General features: G+C 33.4%; 1 protein-coding gene across 7 annotated transcripts in view; it reads left to right on the top strand.

Moving 5' to 3' along the window:
• The window catches only part of CREB5 (cAMP responsive element binding protein 5), a 257149-nt gene that overhangs the window by 224874 nt on the left and 8402 nt on the right, over positions 1–23873 (top strand). For all 7 annotated transcript variants that reach the window (XM_087712808.1, XM_014056906.2, XM_014056905.2 and 4 more), the window contains one exon: positions 19415–19738. In XM_087712808.1, coding sequence (XP_087568934.1) covers positions 19415–19738 — 324 coding nt within the window. The remainder of the gene's footprint in view (positions 1–19414; positions 19739–23873) is intronic.

Genomic DNA, 23873 nt, shown 5'->3' on the forward strand with positions numbered 1-23873 from the left:
TTATAGTAAATTTTAAACAATTACAATTTTCGTAACTTACCTAGTGTTTTCTGCAGACTATTTATAATAAGCATACCCGTAATTGAAAAAGGATTGTGGCCAAAAGTATTACCCCTTTAATCCATATTAACATATTAGTAATAAATATTATAATAAAATCTATACCTGTAGAAAACATTGTAAGGTTTGCACCATATTATATTTTCTAGCGTATTATTTTTATACTATTATTATCATTATATACTACATTTTAAGTCAGGTGTCTGGGATTCGGAGAACATTTGAGTAGGAACACCTGCAATCTTTTGGAACCCTCCCTAATGAAGATTCTGGTTCCCTGTACATGCCCTCTGCTCTATTCTCCCTAATCATTGAACATCACTGGTCAACTTGAACCAAGTGAGTTGGGATGCATCTGCCTTTGAGGGGTAAATGTTTGGCTCTAATCTGACAGCAGATCCTAGTCCTATCCAGATTTTTTTTTCCTTTTGGACATTTCTATGAATTGAGCATAATAGTGAGTTTAAGGATGATGAGGACACACAATATTTAAAACAAAGTGAAGTCCTTCATATTTTTATGATTATTGTATTTGTTATCAGGCACATCCTGTAAGAAGTCATTGAGAATGAATACACTGACTTAAGGCTATATACTAGGAAGTTTGCTATGTAGGGTTTTTGTTTTTCAAAAATCAGCTCTTTGTTTTTAAATTGAAAGCTAATTGAAACAGTATTTCTAATTAAATCAATTCATTCTTTATTTAAGAAAACTTCCCCAGTTATTGTGTGTTTATTGGGTTGCTAGGGGTACCTAATGAAGTATGAATTGAAGTGTTTAATGTGAATGCCAGATTTTTTTTGAGGATAAATGGTTCTAACATGTCTGGAATGGTATCCAATTGGTTGAAAACTTGGCTAACAACTTAAAAAGTGACATCACTTTTGGCTGTGATTCTTTTTTTTCTAAGGATCTTATATGATTAATGTTCTTCTAAAAAAATAAAATATATTTGAATATATATATATGAATATATATGTATGTATGTATATATATATATATGTGTGTATATATATATATGTGTATATATATATATGTGTATGTGTATATATATATATATATATATATATATATATATATATATATATATATATATATATATATATATATATATATATATATATATATATATATATATATATATATATATATAATTTTTTTCTTCAAAAAAAGATCCTGCAAGAATAATTTAGGTAAGAGTCATATTTGCATCAGTAGAGAAGCACTGATAACTGAAATAGAACTGTATGTATACAGACTGTACATAAAATAGGAACTCTGTCCCATTCATTAATCAAATGCTGAAATTCTGCACTGCAACAGTCTTTAGACCATGCTGTCAAGATTGAAGCATTTTTGCAAAATGGGTCTATGAATATAATATGAAGTAGATTATGAATCACACACTTGTATATGTTGGGAAGAAATACATTATGGGTATCTCACTGTGCTTGCCATCTTGCTGTTGTCGTGAAAGAGCTGTTGACTATATGATTTTTTCTTCCATGTTTTACATTTCTTTCTTCAGCATCTCCCCTCATATTTTTCTTTCAGACATGTGGTTACTACTTTCTTTTTCTCTTTTTCATTGATTGCATTTGCTCTGAAAAGAGGCAACAGTAGGTTTCTAAAAACCAAAGGATCAGCATATCTGCCCCTCAGTTCAGCCTTTCCCTAAGGAGAAGATAAAAGGTGGCCACATGACTAAATAATTAGTCATTGGTATACAAATTTGTTGTATGTGAACAGATGACAAAAATAGTACCCTGTTTCCCTGAAAATAAGACCTACTCAGATAATAAGTCCAATCAGGCTTTTGAGCACATGCACTAAAATAAGCCGTCCCCAAAAATATTGCAATACAGCAGCAGCCATGAGGTGACCCCACTGGCTGCCTCCTGCACCTCAGAAATAATAAGACTTCGCCCAAAATAAGGCCAAGTCATTACTTCAGGGATCAAAAGAAAATAAAACCCTGACTTATTTTTTGGGAAACATGGTAGATATATCTCACTAGTGGTATGTCCCAGGATAAATCCAGTGGACTTCTATTATTTGAATTATGTCTCTCTTCAGATAGAGCAGCAATGTGAATGAGCCTCCATAAGCCTTGAATTGTGGAAAGCATGTTGGTCTTCTTTTTGCAGGCTTTCTCACAATGTGAAACAGTAATTTTAAGCTGTCAATAACCAATTGAAGGGCAATATCACAGAACCATGCAATTGTGATGTTGGAACCAACCACAATGACCGTCCAATCCCCTGCAGTGAATAATGAAACCAATTACTCATCGTTGTGAAATAGCTGTTTAGCTACTGTTTAAATGTACTATAGGAAGAATGGATGGAGTGAGATGGGATGGGATGGGATGGAGGAGAGGAGAGACTTTAAGCTGTTAAAATCATGGACTTGCCTTTGTTGTACATTTATGCATATGAAGTAGTTATTGGTATGAGGCATTTCCTAATGCATTATTTCAGACATAATTTAGAAAATTAATACAGCAGTATTAAGCATTTGTTTTTAATCAGAGGCTAAATATAGTTGTTTATGTGAGTAAAAGAAACGTTTCTGTGTGGTTTTCCATCACATTTAATGAATAGAAGTCTTGTAACTCGATGAGGTCACTTCAGAAGGGAAAGTGAGGTAAAAATGCAGCTGAATCTACAGGCTTTTCTGCTATATGTTGCACCAGCTATTCTCAAAGCAACAGTCTCTTCTTGAAACAGAGTTATAGCAAGCCTTCCATAATATGCCTGAATGCCTCTCGCAGGACTTGAAATACACACACTATTGTACTGAATGGTCTAATACACAGTATACTATTTCCTCAGCTTGTGTAAAGTGCACTGTGGAGACCTCTTTACACCTCTAATGTAAGCAAAGCCTCATATTGTTTATTTTAAAGTCTGAAGGTTTTTTTAAATAGAAGCTCAGCCATATTTTGCCATCACTTAACTCTTCAAGTATAACTCTTGAACAACTGTAAGTGTACCAAGGTGGGGGGGGAGAGGTGAAGGAATCTGTCTTATGATATATATGTGTACATGCTGTTGGGAAGTTGTATTCACATCCTTGCAGGTGCTGAAGCTTGGCTCTAATGGTGGAAAAAATGGCTTGGCTTTTTTAAGGCACCACATTGCCCTGGTGGAAGAAAATGTTGGACATAGGCATTTTAGCAAATATTTAAAATGAAGGCAAGTAATAAGACTCGGAGTTATTCAGAGCAATTCACAGATTATAAATGAGTTGCCAAGTGTGCGTAGATCAAGACGCTGCTTTCTGCCCATTATCAAAATTAGAGCTGTGAAAACCTGAAGAAAAAAAAACCTTGTCCAAGACAAAGGGTTTCAGTTTTATTCCTCTTTCCTGGTCTTCTTCAAATTTAGAAGACATTTAAATATTGGGTCTTCTCTACCCATGCTTGTCAATTTACTAAATCTAGATGCATGAGAGAACTTCATATTTTAGAAATAAAATTCGTAAATAAATTCTAATGTATTTTTTAAAAAAAATTAATGACAGTGTCTTATTGTCTTGTAGAATGCAACAATATAATTGTCTTTTCACAATTAGTTCATAATTAATTGTTAATAGGGAAGAGTTTTCTTCCAATAATGCCTGTGAAATAAGGAATTATTATGAATTGGTGAATGTTTGCACTTTGAATCAACAAGTACATTTATAAAATCTGTTTTTTTAAAGCATATTATTAGATTGTCATCATTTCAGTATAATATTATCCATTTTAATAAAATATGAATACACATTTTTATTTATTTTCCAAGAATTTTGACAATATAGTAATAATCAAAACAGTAAAACTCCTGATTATATCAGTAACTGACATGCAACTCAGACTGTAGTTACTCGGAGAATACTCAGCCCATAAAGTATACATTGATAACAGCCATATTTAATGGTAAGGCACTTAATTTGTCTGTGAATAGTCTCAAATTAAATTCTTAGAATAGTATCTTCATGTAGAGCTTGAAATGCTTTAAGTATCCTTGCAACTCAATATACATAACACATATCATGTCAGACCATTGGATCAATGGTCTGACATGATATAAGCTTTCTCTTTTCATATACATAACATTCAGAATTAAGAGAACTAATGAGTACTTAATGAGCACATGTGTGTAGATGTGCCCATGTGCTCACATACATAAACAGAATGAGAAAATACTACGTCAACTATTTTGATATTAGTCATGTATTTAAGAAAAAATTAACACTTACTAGACAAATTCAGAATGTGCATAAATAAATCTGACTTGTCAACAGAATGTAATGTTAATTAACCCATAAATAACATACATTCATACATTATTTTAGGAAATAATAAGATATTTGTGCCTTTTCCTTTTAACATAGTAATAGTTAAATCATATAATAGATCCATTTGAACTGTGGTATTTTTTCTTCTTCTAATTTTCCCCATATAGGATTTAATATGTTGCCTAAGTTTTCAGTTCCATGTGTTATCAGTCAGCAGAACTGAATTAGAAAACATGAAACATAAATTCCATTGTCTATATCTGATTAGGGGCTTCTCAGCTCTGCCCAGTGAATCAGTGTGCTTTTAATGGTCCATTTAATTGTGAATGTGGCTGTGAATGCCTAAAGAAAAAAAATATCTGTAAAGAGACCCACAGCTGGCATTGAATGTAACTCGCTACACCAGCTGCCACTTTGCTGTGTTGTTAATATTTTATTTTATAACTTTGCATATGTATTTGGGTTGGAGCATTGTGGCACTCAGGTTATTTCAGGTTTTTTTCATTTGGAAAGAGGTTTTTTTAAAGATTACATTTAGTTCACTGGATGTATTATATACCTCCTAAAATGGAGGAAGGCTGGAAATGCTTAGTTCTTTTCCTTCAGAAATTTATATCCAGCCGTGAAAAATCATTTGCCCATTTAGGATTGCTTGTTCACTGTGATTTACTAATTTAGATAAATAATTACGTGGAAAGCCTGTTTCTGAATTAAGTCACTCTAGAGCGCAACTTTTACTGCACTGGGACTTACTGTACAAAACCCAACTTAGTCCTGAAATTGGAGACATGCAATAGTTTCCTGTGCATAGCATTTGTGTGTCTTCTGAATGCCCATATATACAGCCTGCTTTGGAGAGATCCTGAAGTGATTAAACTCTTCTGAATTAGACTGTATCAAAGCAACCTTTCCCCAAAATTTGGGATTTATTTTGATTTGCCTTCAGTTTCAGTTTCTAATTCTAAATGAATTTGATGTTTGTCAGTAGATCCAGTTAAATTTAAGTCCCACTGGATTTTTCATGTACTCCTCCTGTGCTCCCTCTATTACTCATTGGGATTTTTGTCCGATGATGAATATACATTGGGACAATTCTCATTGAGTCTCTGGTAAATACAAAATGAAACTCCTTCCTACCTTATGCAGGATAGTATTCTTCCAGATTTGCACATATGCACTAGATAAAATAAAAACCCAGGAATAAACATTATTCTGCCTTTTAATACATTGATTTTAAGCATTAGCATGGGAGTACTTAACAACATAACTCAAAACCTGATCAAGTTTATATTACACACACATTATTGATATATGCATTAAAATCCACAGATATTTGTTGTATGTTCTTAAAAGTTTCCCTAATGTAAATGATACTAAGAATTTTAAATAAATAAATCCAACTTTTAAAAATATATTTTTCACTGTTTTTATAAAAAGAAAATTAAGATACTTTTTAAAGTTTTGTTATAGCAATAGCAGTTAGACTTATATACCGCTTCATAGGGCTTTCAGCCCTCTCTAAGCGGTTTACAGAGTCAGCATATCACCCCCACAGTCTGGGTCCTCATTTTACCCACCTCGGAAGGATGGAAGGCTGAGTCAACCCTGAGCCGGTGAGATTTGAACCGCCGAACTGCAGATAACAGTCAGCTGAAATGGCTGCAGTACAGCACTTTAACCACTGTGCCACCTTGGCTCTTATGATGTGCTTTTATGCATTTCTGTGTTCTAAATGCACTTATTACACCTGTTTAATATATTCTCATATCTTTCTCCATTTACTATCTTTGTTCTGGTACTTATTTTTTTTTAAAAAAAAATATTTACTTTCTATAGCCACACATTTCAATAAGTAACTCTGGGCGGTATTTTGATGGTGCTTTATTATTTTCTGTCCCTTTGAAGATGTATCATTTGCATAGTTTAATAAAACATACCTGTTTCACCATGCAGAGGATCCTTAAATGGATATTTTAATAGGTCTGTACCATAAATAAGATTGACCTGTCAAGTTTTTATATTTTAGTTTCATATCCTACAAAAAGTGACTGTAAAAGACAAATATGTTGAATAGGATTCTACTATTTTTCTATTGAACTTATAATATGTTTGCATACAATCGCATTAGTTTAGTGTGACTTGACATTTAGTGTGACTTGACATTATAAAGTGCTATAAATCAATAAGGTGGTACCTAAATTGCATCTTGACACTTTGTAACTCAGAGACTAGCAAATAAATCCCAGGCCCTAGTTCATTATGAGTTGTTTTTGTTAACAGAGATGAAATTATGGGCGTAACTTGTTGGCTGTCTTCAAAAAGACTTTTGCAAGCTGTTTGTTCAGCTGTCGCCAGCCAACAGTCTCATCTGTGTGGCAGAGAAACAAATTCTTCCATCTTCCCTAGAATGATTGTGTTGTAATGATCCCATTTCTGTCCTTGATGTTCGTCAGTAGAGACAGACAGAAAGCACAGAATTTGGAAAATGGAAATGTCTATTTCTGCTAGAACATTATCTATGACAATTTGATCCTGGGATATATATATATATATATATATATATATATATATATATATATATATATATATATATATATATATATATATATATATATATATATATATATATATATATATATATATCTTATTTAAAATAAAATTTGTTCTTGTATCAATTGTGAAGTTAATTCTCATTATTTTACACATCTTATCCTTTAGCATATTGTAAGAACAATGAACAATATCATTTTAATGTTGAAACATGGAATAGAAAATCCTTTTCATTAAACTGGAGATTGAAACACTTACTCATAATTTGAAAAGACCTTAAGACTTTCAAATTAGTTTGCAGTGATACACATTAAAACCTGCTTAGATTTTTAGAAGGATTATTGGAAGAGGATTTCTCTTTCCACTCCAGGAATCATTTAAAGAATGGTTTTTACCTTAAAGACAAGAGAGTGGTTTGGAAGCAGGTAGAAAAATTCACCTTCTGTGAACAGGTTTGGACCAGATTGAAGTGAAGAATGAGAGCGAAATCACTTTTTTATCACTCTCTATATTGGTATGTTCCAAAATCCTATACATTTGGATAGCATGTACTGATTAAACTGAAATTATCAGTTTATTTTATTTACAATTTAGTGCTTTACATATTGTATCAAATAATTAGTTATTTTATTCAAAATTCCATTCACTGCTGAAATTTTCCATTAGTTTTGTTTTACAATGAACAAACAGTGAAAATTCTGTTCTAAATTTTTTTTTAATTTAATTGATTTAAGTATATCAGTAAAATGAAATTTGAGTCTTTCTCTTTATCTTTCCATAACTTAGCTCACAATGCTCATAATTCACTTTACAGCTGCTGAGACTTGCAGATTCTGTGTTAGAGTCCTACATTGGAAAATATTTTATTATATTAATGAAATGAAATGATTAACATTTTTCACAGAAGGACAGATGTGGAAGTAGAACACTGGTATTTATATTCCTGTATTTGTTTATTTTGTTTTCATTTAGGACCACAATTTTAATACCTGTTTTAATCTTAATATGTATGGATATTGAATGCATGAAATTAAGAGCAAAGGATAAAGTTGCGTTTGCTTTAGATCTAAACTAAATAAATAATGGCATTGCAGACATTTATATGGATAGCATATTAAATTTAACATTATGGAAAAAAAGAAACGGTTAAAAAAAAGGTAAAGGAATGTCTGCAGATTTTACTTTGCTAGTCGTTGCCGACTATAGGAGTGTGTGCTAATCTCCATTTCAAGGCCATTGAGCCAACACTATCCTAAAACATTGGGACACTGGGTTACCTTCCCAGTAAAGTGGTACCAATTACTCTACTCATATTTGCATGTTTTCTAGCTGCTAAGTTGGCAGGAGTTGGGGCAAGGGCAGGAGCTCACCCCGTTGCATGGTGCTTGTGTCTCGAACCTGGGCTTCCAGCTTTCCAGGTGATAAGTCCAGCACCTTAATCACTGAGCCACTGAGTTGCCCCTTTATGGGAAAAAATTGCAAAGATATAATTGTGATTAAACCTGGATATCTTTCCAGCTCAAAGGTTCTAGCAAGTGAGGATTTTGAATTACATAAAAGCAGATTTTTCTGTTCATGCTATTAGCTGTCATCTAAAGAGAAGAGTCAATTTCCTAGTTGGAAATGTACTATACTTTCTAAATAGATATATTTAAGTGGTAGATACTTAAATTTAAGGTACCGCATATTCACTAGAAAACTCAATTTTGTGTAATGATCAAGGCATCAGGTTTGAAACTGGGAGCCAGTGACTTCTAGTCGTATTTTAGGCACAAAGTCATGTGGCTGATTTTGAGCCAATCACTTTCCTTCAGTCTTAGAAAAGAGGCAGTGACAAACCATTTCTGAAAAACCTTGCCAAGAAAACTGAAGGGACTTATCCAGACTCATAGAATTAGACACAATTGAACAGAAGGGAAAAAAGCATACATTGCACTATAATATATTTAACTATCAACTTTAAGAAAGATGGTAAAACTTCTCATGGAATAAATTAGCAAGAAAAAATGTAATTGACTATATATGACTAATTGCTTAGGAATATTTCTTTTTTCTTTAAGTAACCACCATGTGCTCTGGATTCCTTTGAGGTCTACTGTAAACTCATGCAGTAAATATAATGTACTGTCTTCATTTGTGAAAAGAGTTGACTATATTGTTTCACTATCATAACTTAACAAAGATTTATTTATTTATTATTCAAATTTATATATCCTTCCATCTCATAATGTGCCATGTTCAAAGTATTTTAATTTAATTAAATTGCATCTTTATTGTGCTTATAGTTCAGTATAAAATATTATAATATATACAGCACACATCATTGGTATTAACATGTGCTGTGGTTAACTGCTGTCAAATCATATTGTGAATATTAAATCATATTATCCCAATTTTTACCTTGCAGTTTGACCAGATAAATACTCAAGAAGGGGGGGAGTACCACAGTGCTCTATTTTTGAATTACTGCTTAGTGGGACACAATAAGATGTGCTTATTAATTGCATGGAATTGCCACTAGAGTTGTTTGCAGTTGCTGTACACATGGTCTACATATTGTGTGAAGTGACTGAATTATATTTGGGAATGGTCCAGCTTTCTTTTTTTCCTTCTTGACTTAAAGAGATTCACTCTTAAGAGAAACTTTGAGAATGTGTGTTGTAGAGTCATTAATAAATCCAGTTTGAAAAGTCAGTGCCATTCAGATAACTTGAATGGAACAAAGCAGATGAGAATCCTATCCACAAGGGAGGCAACTGAAATGGATTACAAGAAATACTTCTCTGGGCTGATTTATGTGATTAATTATAAGTTTTCTTTATACAAAATTATTCACTGTAATTGCAATAAAAAAATGAAAAATGTATACGATAGGATAGGGACAGTATGCACGCTGTTGCAATTATGCATGTCCCTTAAAGACATCTTAGGAATGGGGTGAGGATGACAGTAGACAGTCTAAGATTAAAGTTTTGGGGTTTGAAACCATACGTAGTGTGGGAAGAAACCACACGTAGTGCATTCCAGGCATTGATAATTCTGTTACTGAAGTTGTATTTCTGCAATCAAGTTTGGAGCAGTTTACCATAAGTTTGTATCTATTGTGTGCTAGTATGTTGTTATGTGTCATGTGAAGCTGAAGTATTCATTGACAGGTAGGACATTGTAGCAGATAATTTTATGTGCTACATTTAGGTCAGATCGAAGGAGGCGAATTTCTAAGTTGTCTAAGCCCAATATTTCGAGTCTAGTGGCATAAGGTATTCCATTGCGAGCAGAGGAGTGGAGGGCGCTTCTCATGAAATCTCTCTGGATTTGTTCGATTATATTAATGTCTGATATGCACTGCGGGTTCCAGACCGATGAGTTGTATTCAAGAATTGGTCTAGCAAAAGTTTTGTATGCCCTAGTTTGCAGTTCAATATTACCAGAAAGGAAGCTTCACAAGATTGGTTTAAGCTCTTAATACCTTTCCGGCAATGCTGTTACAGTGAACTCATCTTGACAGAGTGGTATCATCTACAAGGTCATATCCATCCAGCTTGTATTTTGTGTTCTGATTATTTTTGCCAATATGTAGGCTAGAATATTTGTTAGTTGAGATTTGGAGTTGCCAATTGTTTGACCATTCTGACACATAGTCAGGGTCTTTTTGTAGGGTAGTAGCATTGTCGGTGATGTTGAATAGTTTTACATCATCAGCTAACAGTTGCTTATAATATGATCATAAAGGTCATTTATGTAAAGTATAAAGAGTATGGGTCCTAAAACATTATCTTGGGGACATCACTGTTAATAGATCTAGGGTTTGATAGGGTGTTTCCTATTTTGACTACTTGTTGCCTGTTTGATAGGAACACCGCTATCCATGTATGCAGGAAACCAGAGATGCATAAGATTTTAGTTTTGGAAGTAGTTTATTGTGTACCACTGAGTCAAAGGCTTTATAGAAGTCTATATAAATTGCATCTATTGCTTTACCCTGATTCAGTGTAAGAGTTGCAGATTGCAGGACAATTTTTTCTAAGTAGGTTGTTTGTCTCTAAGTACAGGGTAATGGATTGGTTTATGATTGATTCCATGATGTATAGGTTATGATTGATTCCAAAAGAAAGGAAAAAATAGATTTAAGACATGCTTAGAAATCAAAGAAGAGATCAGAAGAAGTATGGTTGGTCCTTTAAGATTTGTGAAAGAACTATGAGGACACCTGTAGCAGTGAAGATATTTCTTTTCTAAATTGTTCTTGCTATGGATGCTTTATAATTACACTCATATAAAAGTGTTCAGAGATTTGTTTCAAAGCAGATTTTTACATGAAATATATATGTATGGATAATATTGGGGTTCTAAAAAAAGAGAGTAATATATGTAGCTTCAGGGAGAGATTAGTGTTCTTATACCAGATCATAACAAACATTGATATTTATTTATTTAACTCCAGTTAGAAGTTACATTAGAATAACATGAGGTATACATAAGATATTTGTTTTTATAAAAATCTATCTTAACATACTGTGGACCTGTATGTGACAGAAAATGTTGAAGTTTTATAAAAGCAGGAAAGGAACCAGTCATTTGATCATATTTTCAGCATCTTTTTTTTGCAGTATGATATTTCATTGATTTTCCTATACCTATTCTATAGTCAAGGAGGTCACCAACAGGAAGTTCTCTCATAGATGATTTACAGGTGTTTGAAGAAAACAGAATTCAGACAAACGGAAGAGATGTTCCCTTAGGCCAGTATTGCCCAAGCGAATAGTTTGCAGATGTGATAGGTGAGAAACATTATGAATCACTTTTGATCAAATTGGTCAGAATTCCAAGAGTTTAGTTTCATAACATCTAAAAGACAGCAGATTATGAGGATGGATTTAGGACCCGACGTCTGAAGCTATTCTTTAGGTTAAAACTAATATTTTAAATGGGCTTGGAAATTCCAAAATCAGTAAATGCATAGAAGGACAAGCATCATGCATCTATAATATCAGTTCCAATAAATACTTAGTAAAATTTGAAATAAAACTTGCTAAAATATTTCTCTGCTATTAAAACATATTTGCTATAAATCAAATTCTGAAAGCAGAACAAGAAGCAATGGATAAAACCTAATCAAGAGAACCAACTTAGGAATAAGGAGAAATTTCCTGGCAGTTACGTAGATCAATTAATAAGTGAAGGTTTTTAAGAAGAGATTGGACAACCATTTTCCTGAAATGATATAGGATCTCCTGCTTGAGCAAGGGGTTGGATTAGGATTAAGTCTTCCAAAGTCCCCTGTTATTCTGTTAATATACTTAGTATAACCATATTGAATTAATTATTAATTCAGTCAATATCCCATTTATATACATAGTCATGCAGTTATTAAATTTGATTTATTTCTATGCAGCTTCTCTGTCTCATAAAGCAAAGTTATTTCAGCATTTACATCAAAGCAACTGCTTTTATATATACTATATATACTTTCCATTTTCTATGGTATTTTTACTTAAATAAATATGGGTTCTGAATAATGCCATGGGAATCAGTAAATAGTTACAGCTAGTGAAACTTCAGCACACATTTGTTGTTAGACTACCCGGAAAACATTTACCAATGGATACACATTCTTCTAATTTTTTTCTTTGTCTGTCTAGACACTGTAGAGCAGAGGTCTCCAATCTTGACAATTTTAAGATTTGAGCACTTCAATTCCCAGAATTCCCAATCAGCCACTCCATAAGGTTTGAAGTTTCCACATTTGGAGAGTCCTGCTCTATAAGGTCTTTCTTCCAGGGCAGGGATAGTGGTTATTTTAGCTGATGCATCAAATAAATCTTTGCCACCACCGTCTCACTCCTTCTCCCATTATCTTCTTTTCCATTATCCTAGTTCTTTGGATGGAAATTACCTTTTTCAATATTGGACTATTCTGAGCTGGATGGAAAATGAAATTAAGTAAAATAATGAGGTTTTGTTTCTAAAATTAAATATTGGGAGGGCAAGAGGAAACAAAATCATTCTAAACATTTTATTTCACTCCTTTATTTCCTTTGTATTTCTCCTGTAGGATTAGATTTTAAGTTTTTCTTCCTGGATTTAAAAGAAGGAAAGAAAAGAGCATATTGCTAGAACTGCACCTAAAGCCTAGAAATGTTTCCTGTTTTGTATATATTTCACCTGTGTAGAGTAATTCTATGCAGATTTTCCTCTTCAACACCCCTGACATTTGATAAAAATACCAGGTCATTGTTACTGCAACAAAAAATGCCTTAATGCCCATATTCTTGACACACCTGCTGCAGAAATTCTTCACACCTTGTTCTGTGATTAGATATTCAACTTCTCTTCCATAAGTACAGATAATAAGTGAATCATTCAAATTAATAAACCAAAAAGTCTCTCTGTACTGTCCACTGGAATACCAGCATCAATTTCCATGATTAATTATAACTAGAAAAGAATTCGTCCTTGACCTGCCTCCACCAAGTTCTTCTTTGGACTGGGCAAGTTGTCTGACACACCTTCCCCAGGTGCTTCCTGCCTCTCCTACAAGTTCTCTTTTATATTTTGGAAATCTTCCAAGGACAAGTATGAGAAGGACTTTTTTTTCTGGTCATGCTGATAACAGATTATTAAGCATCTAGACTTTGGTAGGATGCAAATAGACTGTGGGAAAAAGAGGTAAGGAGCAATCAGATCCAAGGCTGCCACAACTTAAGCTTATAAAATGCTTGTTAAAATGAATGGGGTGTGTGATGTGGTTTGCTAGCTTAATGCTACAGGATCTTCTTTCTCCAGTTGTATCTCTACTTAATGCTAAACAGCTTTATGAGTCTTGTGAAAGGGTTTCAGACATACCCACAGAAAACAGACTGGAAAGAATAATTGAACTTGTCTCTCTTCTCTATATATCAGTGATCTCCAAAGAATAAGCAGAGATTTTGTAGCAGTGTTTATAAATACATTATACAGAAAAGAATCTGTAGAATTGAGGATATACCTTGGCCATTTTCATTAACCTAATGCCCTCCAGATTGTTGCACCACAGTTTCTTCAATCTACAATATTGGATTAGGGGAAAACATAGTAACTGCCATATACTGTATCTGGAAATAAAAAGACTATATTTCAATATTATTGAGTATATTAAATATGTTGGCAGAATACATTGCAGTTATCTGTGCCTCACAGTATAGTTTTCTCCTTTTAATCATTAAATCTCTTACTGCATTGGCTACATGCAGACATAAAACTAAATCAGGATTTTTACAGCTACAGTTTGTTAAACATGTCAGTGGCCTAATTTGCATATAAAATTAATTAAATTGAATTATTAAATACGTGAATTAAGACAACACCTGAGTCCATAGATGGAAGTCTGGATGTATCATATTTTCTTATCTAGAACCCCTCTTGATCACAAGATATTCCTTACTGCCACATTTAGGGGTAGTAGACATGTATGAGAGAGTTAGGACTCTAACAACCTGTGCTGCTTTTTGCAATCAAAAAAACCCCTGCAAAATATTTTTAATGAAACCACTTCTAGCATAGAGAAATATGGCTACCGCAGATATTTTCAAAGTTGGTTCCCTTGTTCCATACAAACGATAAAATTCCATGAGACTCTCCCTAACCCCCATCAGCACAAAATACTCTTTAATGCAACCAGGTTTTTATGACTAGAATTTTAATTCTTGCTCGAGTGTTTCAGGATTTTTTTAAACTGAAAAACTTTGAAAATCACCAACTAGAAGATTCAGCATTTCTTCTCCAACTTAAGGGATAGACCAGTCTAACAGAAAAAAAAATAAAACTAATTTACAGTGGAAAAAATATTTTTGTGTTAAAAAACAAACAAACATTCAAGATCAAAAATCATGAGAAAACAGCAATATTAAAGGAAATTGCAACACTCTATTAAGACTGCATTATAAACTGGAAAAAGTCTAATTTGTAAGAGACTATTAATTTACAAATCACAGAAAAAATTATAAATAGCTTGAGATATTGGCAAAACTTACATATACATATTACATATAATGCACTAGATTGTTAAGTGAAATTAGAATTTGAATAAATGAGATATGAGTTACACAAATAAACATATATTAAGCCTATTGCAATGCCTGGCTAAACATTTTATCTATACCCATAGAAACATTTTATCTATACCTTTATCTATAGCAAATTTTGAAAAAGTATATGTATGCTTTAATTACTTGGACATCCGGGGGAATAAAGTAGAATAGAATAGAATAGAATAGAATAGAATAGAATAGAATAGAATAGAATAGAATAGCAGAGTTGGAAGGGACCTTGAAGGTCTTCTAGTGCCACTTCAGACAAATGGTTATCCAATCTCTTCTTAAAAACTTCCAGTATTGGAGCATTTACAACTTCTGGAGGCAAGTTGTTTCACTGATTAATTGTTCTAGCTGTCAGGAAATTTCTCCTTAGTTCTAAGTTGATTCTCTGCTTGATTAATTTCCACCTGTTGCTTCTTGTCCTACCCTCAGTGCTTTGGAGAATAGCTTGACTCCTTCTTCGTGGCAGCCCCTGAGATAATGGGTAACCCTAACCCTATCATATCACCCCTAGTACTCCTTTTCAACAAACTATCATATGTTACTCTTGTGATTTTCCCAGCCTCAGTTCACTGATCAAATGAAGCTGAAAATAAAGTTTTGTGTTAGACCCATCATCTCTGGAAAACGTTTGTTAAATTATGGTAGAATATTTCCCTGTAGTATATGTCTACATTTAAAATCATATTTTTCTGATCTTCAAAGCATTTTATGCAATCTTTTTTTTCCCTCTTTCCCCTTTATTCTTATAAAGCTAAACCCACCAAAGGGGCAAATCTCATAAGGTTTCTATTAAGACACACAGCTGTTATTTCTATAGATCACAGCTCCAGAAGCCAGTTAAAAATTATCTTTAAAATAATTTTTACATGCTCACTATCCAAAGCTACTCATAATGGTGAAACTCAGTCATTTTATATAATGTGAGGGTAACACCTGCTTGAACAAAAGCAGCATTAAGTACACCTCAACTTACGCCAGTTTATTTAGTGACCTTTCAAAGTTACAATGGCATTGAAAAAAGTGACTTATGGCCATTTTTTAGAATTACGATCTTTGCAGCATCCCCCTAATCATGTGATCAAAATTCAGATGCTTGGCAACTGGTTTATATTTATAACTGTAATAACCTTTTGTGACCTTCTGACAAGCAAAGTCAATGAGAAAACCAGATTTGCTTAACAACCAGTTTATTAACTTATCAGGTGCAGCGATTCACTTAACTGTGGCAAGAAAGATTATAAAATGGGCAAAACAAAATAAATTTTAGACTCCATTTGTAAGTTGAGGATTACCTGTAAGTTAGTATTATTACTTGAATGAAGTTGTGAATTGAAGGGTAAGATAACCATAAATATTTCATGGGTTTCTACAGAATGGAGCAGAAAACAAATGACAAAACCTTTGCTACTTGTTTCAATGACATGATATCACAGTATAAATATGTGCAGCTTGTGTCGTGATATTATTATACATGATTCATCCCATTGGCATCATTGTGAGTTGATAGAAACCACCATTTTTAATTTATTAAGTAACTTTCTCACCTACCACTCTGTATTTTAAATCTGCTGTTGTGTATGGTAATTTATAGATTATAGAAATATTTGCAAAAAAATATGGCTCACAAGTCTACCTGCCCAAAAGGGTATAAAACACAGATAGGGAAATATTGTGCCCTAAGGGACTTGAAGAGTCAGCATGCATTGGGCAAATCCTTGTCCTTGATCAAATCATTGCCAGTCTTATCTCCCAGATGTTATAGATGCTTGTTTTGTCAAGATGTGAATCAATGAAAGAGGAAAATTTCACCTTGATAGCAGAACAACTCATGTGACTCCAGGAAACCTTTGTAGCAATGGAAGGTGAGGGAGTGGAAATTTCCTTAAATTATGATCAGCAAGACATCTCCAATTCATGGATAGATAGAAGTGAAAATGAGCCCATAGACTGAGAAAGTCAGAAACTAAAGCCTAAAAAGATCAGCACATTAGCATTTTCTAAAGCCTATAAACCCTATTGTGTGCATATTTCAAACACTCATCTTGTTCTTTAAACCATTACTCATTTTCTAATACAGTTCTTTATTTATCATAGTGATTAAGAAGTCTGAATATTTTATTAAGAATCTTCAATTCTGTAGCTGAAGAGATTTAGCAGTTTTTTTGAATTTGTTTTTTTATTAATCCAAGTAGAATAATGTGTATACAAAAAGCTTCTTTTGTGTGGATTTCCATCAAATATTCTGACTGAAAGGTAAGAGAAATTCATAATTTGGACGAATGGTTTTTAAAGTCATTTTCTTTGAAAAATTTAAAAGGGGGATAAAATTCAGTAACGTTAGTGAAGAGCACATCGTAGGGTATGGGTAGTAATTTTTATTGGAGCAATATAGCCCTCATGTCAGAATAGAGTATACCTATCATAAAGCTAAAGAGAGATTGGACCTGCTTCTATGGAACAAGTTGAGGCAGATTGATGTTTATTTCCAGGATTTACCAGGGCCTCAAGCCCACCTTCCAAGTGAAAAGTGAACAAGACGCTTTTTAACTATAGAGACAAAATAAAAATTGCCCTCATTGAGATGATCCAGCTGCAAATCAAGCTTTTCAATGCCTTCCTGATTGTCAAATAAATAAACTTGGTTGAAGGGTCTATGGCAGGGGTGTCAAATTCATAACAATACATTGTAGTCCTGTGACATATCACAACTTTTCCTCCTTCACTAAAAGGGCATATGCTCAGCGCATGACGCATCTGACCTGTGGATCACAAGTTTCATACCCCTAGTCTTTGGGAACAAAACAGAATAATGTATTATTTGGGGAATCAAAATTGTGTCAGGGAGCTAGTTGTTTATGTTATAAGGTAAGATGTTCCTTTGTATATTAACATCCTTCTCATCCAACAAACTTTAGGGAAATTGGCTAAGAAGGAAAGAGCCTACTTGTGTAATGTGTCATTTATAATGGCAAATGGTGCAATATACTGTACCATCAAAGAAGAATTGTTTGTATAAACAGTGTGTGGGCACATTTACTGACTAATAGTCACCATTTATTTAAAAATTTGGCAAATAGAAGTTTGTGGGAGTTTTGCAGCACTGTAAAGTGCTGTAATATACTGAAAAGTTAAAAAATTATTTACAGAAGTTTTTCATATTCTTTAAAGTAAATTGTTTATATATTATACATGTCCAGAATAAGAATTTTTACATCCTATATAAATAGAGAGAGAAATTAAATATGTAAAAAATATTTGACATTAACAAAAAAAATGGATATTTGCACTTTTTTATTTCAGGATTTGCTAAAAAAAATAACAATATGTTTTGGTATATTAAATTACAATGTACTTTATAGAGAAGCAGTACTCTGAACTCCAGTTGTTTTTAAAAACCCAGTTATTTTTAAAAACAGTAGATAAATTTTACAATTTAAACTGGAAGCAGACTATATTTTGTTGAATATTACAGATAAAAAGTCTTTTAGTTCAATGATGCTCTTCTAAATAGAAAACCTCTATTTACTGACAAACGAAGTAGAGAGTAGAGAAGAAGAAAATTATTTCAAATACAAAAAGGTTATTCCATTTGTGCAACTTTTTGTGCAAGATATTTTTACTGAATACTAGAAGTCAAAGGTTGCAACTTGAACTGTTTTGCATGTCATTTATGCCATATCATGAAATAACACTGGGTACATTTTGGTCACTCATTACACACAGCATTCCGCTAGTACTTGTACAAGAATTCATGAACAATACAAATACATTTCTTTCTTGTCCTCGTTTTTAAGATCCAGGTATAGTGAATTTCCATTAGGCAGCAAATTAGATTTTAAGTAATATGGTATGACTGTATTTAATCCTCTTTTAAAATTATATGATATTATATTGAGTTATATTTTTATGAATGTGTTTTTAGCTGAATGTTCTGTACTGCACTTAAAATACAGCCTCTTCCATGTGGAAAGCCATCAGTTATTTTTTTTCTTGCACTATATGCTTTACTTTGCTTTTTATTTTATTTTTTAACATTTTGTTTTTAGATTTATAGGTAATCTAGAAAATAGGAAAATAAAAACTTGTGTTTCTTTTTTACTCTAGTCCAATTATTGGAAAAGAATTGAAAAATTACTGTATTATCATGGATTAAAGTAGCATTTTTTTGAGCTCATAAGGCATATATTTGATAGTAAACTATTTAAAACTGTTAAGTAGATTTGTAAGTCAGGTATTTGTGGGGGCACTAAGGAAGGTGGGCATAAACCTGCCATAGTTAAGTATGTTTAAACTAAGAGATGTCAAGAATAGGAATACACACTGAACAATGCAAAAATGCACTGTCCTACACACAAATTTTTGTAACCTATTCAGACAGTCACCTGCATGCTCCATTTTAATACTGTTTTATTTCTTTCTTTTTTCTTTTTCTTTTTTTGTAGAGGTTGAAAGCAGCTTTGACTCATATTCCTGCGGGCATCTCCAATGGAAATATGAACACCATGGGTCATATGATGGAAATGATGAGCTCTCGACAAGATCAACCAGCCCACCATCATATGCACTCACATCCACATCAACACCAGACCCTTCCACCCCATCACCCATATCCCCATCAGCATCAACACCCAGCACACCATTCTCATCCTCATCCTCATCACCAGCACCAGCACCCACACCATCATTCTCATTCACATCTTCAGGCCCACTCAGCACACCATCAGACTTCGCCACATCCACCACTGCATACAGGCGGGCAAGCACAGGTAGAGCTTTCTAACCTCTCTTATGTGAAGATGATATTAAAAGCGAGAGTTTGTGGTGGCTTTTTTTGTTGTTGCAGATTTTAATTCTCCTGCATCATTTTTGTAATTTTGAAATTGTCAAATCAAGAAAGGTCTTCGGTAGTTTACCAGGGGATTCTGATTAAGCAATATGACTTAATGATGCAAGAGAAAAGATCACAAGAGCACAAACAAATGAGGAAAAAACATATTCACTTTTCTTTCCTGAGTGTTTTAATACTTCATCAGCTGATCTCATTCTTGAAAAGAGAGAGTGACAGATGATAGATAGATAGATAGATAGATAGATAGATAGATAGATAGATAGATAGATAGATAGATTAGAGACAGATAGTATTCCCTCAGTAATAATAATACACACACACACACACACACACAAATGGAGTCTATAGATGTCTTTTAACATAGGACTTTTAAAAAATAGTCCTAGAACTTCCAAAGTAAGTATGGAGATGGTTTCCAATGTCAGATACCCCTTCCCCAGAAAAATTTCTCCTCTCTTTCTCTTTTCCTCTCACCTCAAAGGTGCATGTCTTTCTCAGGACCATATGATTGCAGCCTAAAACTGAAGAAGGTGCGAGCTCTTTTATTTGATACATTTTTCTGTACAACAATGATCTTTTTGTACCATTTTTTTAATCACAGAACCTTGAGTTACTTTTCCATATACTGTTATACTGCATGCAAGTTATACTGCATTCTTTATGTAGCAGAATTCCTTATGGTATGTTAAATAAATGTTGGATGCTACATACTTGTATTTTTGCTAACCACCACAGCAGTTTGCTGTTCCATAAATGGTGCAGAAGCTCAAGTGTTTGTTGCTGCAAAATTTGTTTCAGTGCATGAGTACCATGAATGCTGAATTTGGAACTGTGTGAAATTTGTTTTTTATATATCATAACAACCCAAATGCCCAAGACCATGTTAACCATATGAAAGGGGTGAGAGTTTATAGTTATTTTTAAAGAAGGGGTTGTAAAAATATAAATGACTTCCCTCTCCACATTATCCATGATTGTTCTCTTTCTTGTTCCTATGCCACAAGAAAAAAAGAAACTAATTAAAATGTTGATAGATAACATATGTAATATTATGCACCTCAGATATAGATTCAGTGTGATATAATAATTAGTTGACTATCTGCCATATGTATGAGATCTATAGTAAATAATATTTAGATCTGAAGTTAAGACCAGGAATTCTCTTCGATTCTCATTCACTGCTTTTCGCGCTACCACAGAGGTGGGGAACAATTGCCACTTTATAACTTGTAGGCTTCAACTCCCAGAATTCCTGAGCCTGCATGGCTGCTCAGGAATTCTGGGAGTTAAAGTCCACAAGTCATAAAAGGGCCATAATTTCCCATTCCTGCTCTACATGTGGCTTCTTGAAAGAGTTGAATCTGTATAGAACTGAATTTAAATGATTTTTCTAGAATTAGAATTCTAGAAAATTAACCTTTTTATATTTGAAAATACAGATTTGGAAGAAGCAGGTATGCCCTCAATCCCCTCCCCAGCTGTTCACACTGAAACAATTGTTACTTCTTAAATAAAAACGCCTTTGTGATATAACACTCACACTAGCAGATGAAGCAAGAAAAGAAATAGCCTGCTTTCATAACACTGAGAGTGATTTCCCCCCAAAAAACATTGTGTCTGCTGCTTAGACGATAAATGACGATTTTAAGATCTATAGGTCAGCTAGAAACAGAACAGTTTTAATTCCTCATGGGAATGCAAAAGTAATGACACTTTTGAAGAGGGCATTGCCTGGGATAAAAGATGGTTGGAGTGAGTAATAAACATAAGGTTATTACTTTCTAAACCCATCTATAATTCCCCTCAGTACTGGCCCCTTTAAGGTCAGACTGCTTCAACAGACACATTAATCTTATGGTACAGTTTACTAATTATTAACCAACTCTTTCTATTGAACCAGATTTTTGATTTTCATGGTTCATGTCAAAACCAAACTTCGTTACTAGGAATCACATTTCCCTTTTGCCATAATTTTGATTGTTATGCCACATCCTTGTATTAAATTTCAAACTTTTCAACAGCCAACAGGAACTTAATGTTACGTTGTATAAATGTATAACTAGAAATCTAAGGTTGTAAAGAGTGGAAGGAACATATAGATTCAGAATCAAGAAAAATCCAGTCAATTTTTACCATATCTCTTTTCTTCTGTTGCTGTATTAAATGGATTGACTCACATATTATATACATTTGTAATTAAGTCAAAGAGATTCTTAGGGCCTTGGGAATTTTTTAGCATTACATTTTATTTATCAAAATGTTTATTATAATTAAGTCCCATTTAATCATGATCTTGTAAGATCAAATAGCAAAATATACAGCATCTGAAAAATATAATAGAACTTAATAGAATTCATTCTATGATTTTCCTTGGGTTTTTTTAAAATAACAATTCTACCTTACTTAATTTATTTCAACTTTATCCTGCCATTATTTCAAGATTAGAATCAAAAGGAATTACATAGAAATGAGCTATAATTAACACTTAATAAAATTTGGAAAGGGTGCTATTGATTTTTTTGTTGTTACTATAGACTGACATAGATTTTCCCTTGCAACAACTACAGTGAGAAGCATTAAGCTTAGAAGAATATATTTAGAATTTTCAAGTTGTTTCTCTCCAAATATTGGAAATGTGCCAGATTGGATTTGATCTACTTAACTTGAAAATACTACATCAATCTCTCTCATGCACACTTTGTTGGTTTGTTTTAACTATATCCTTTAAATTAACATTTCCAGTAATCTCAACATATTTTAATTACTTTCTGTTCATTGTTAACTTAGAGCAAAGTTGTTAAAAGCCAGAAAAGATTGTTTTGTATATGTAGGAGCAAATTAATTTGAAAGTGATATTAGAAACACCATTTGTAGTTTAAAATATAAATGTAGAAAGGTGTTGAAATATACACATTTTTAAATTTATTTAGCAAATATTTGGTGACTCCAAATATGTTGCTTGATAGTTTAAAACAGACGTTTAAGTGCTGTACATTTCAAGTAAGTAAATATCAGCAGTATTATAGAAGGCATCTGGCATTACTCAGCATCAGCTTTCCATGTCAATATGGCTTATAAACATGGAGAAGAAGTCATGCATTCCTTTGAGCATGATTATACACCTGAGTTCCTGTGTGGAATGAAGTGTTCTTGTAAAATACTGCTAACACTCTGAGAAAGCAGGCTTCCTAGAGAATGGCCAACACCTGTGCTGCTGTCCTGCCTATTTAAATGCTCTCCAAGCCAACAGAATAACCTTGGCTATAAAATTGTGCTGAGACAGCTGAGCGGTGGAGCTACATAGCAGAGTCTGAAGAAGAAAAGATGGAAAAGGAGGAGGAGGATGACAAAGACAATGACGATGAGAGGGTGGTAGTAATGGTGGTATATGTGTAAGTAAAGCAGCCTGAATAGTCTGAAACAGTTAAAGATAATTATTCTCTAGCAATACTCACAAGGAATAAGAGTTGGAGTACTTAGGAATAGTAGTTGGAGTAGGAGAATAGTAGCAGTGGAATAGTAGTGTGGAGACTGTTGTATTGGTTCTTTTGTGTCTTAAGTCCACCAAACTGGATTTAATTAAAAGATCCTGTGACAGTCACATAGTCTTGGCTTCTTAACATGGTTCCTTAATTTGTCAGATATTTGTTTTGCTGGGGTGCTCTGCATAGGGTTTATTAGGATTTACTGTTTGTCAACAGCTAAAAGCTAAATAGCTTATGACACTATATACCCACTTAGGGACTCTAGTGGCTCAGTGGCTAAGACACTGAACTTGTTGATCAGAAGGTTGGCAGTTCAATGGTTCAAATCCCTAGCGCCGCATAACGGAGTGAGCACCCGTTACTTCTCCCAGCTTCTGCCAACCTAACAGTTCAAAAATGTTAGATTGGGTAAAGGAAAGGCAATTAACGAAATTAACGAACCCGAGAAATGCCTGCAGCTCTGTCTGATTGCAAGGTATAGGGGCGTCCTGGATTGCTTTAATTTTTTTTAGAGGTCAGGTGAATCCCACAGCTGTCAATAAGGTACCCTAGGAATTCAACCCTTGG

The sequence above is a fragment of the Thamnophis sirtalis genome, unplaced genomic scaffold (assembly GCF_051295495.1).
Source record: "Thamnophis sirtalis isolate CommonGarterSnake01/CBP01778 unplaced genomic scaffold, rThaSir2_p1.2 scaffold_4, whole genome shotgun sequence".
In the NCBI taxonomy this organism is placed as follows: domain Eukaryota; kingdom Metazoa; phylum Chordata; class Lepidosauria; order Squamata; family Natricidae; genus Thamnophis; species Thamnophis sirtalis.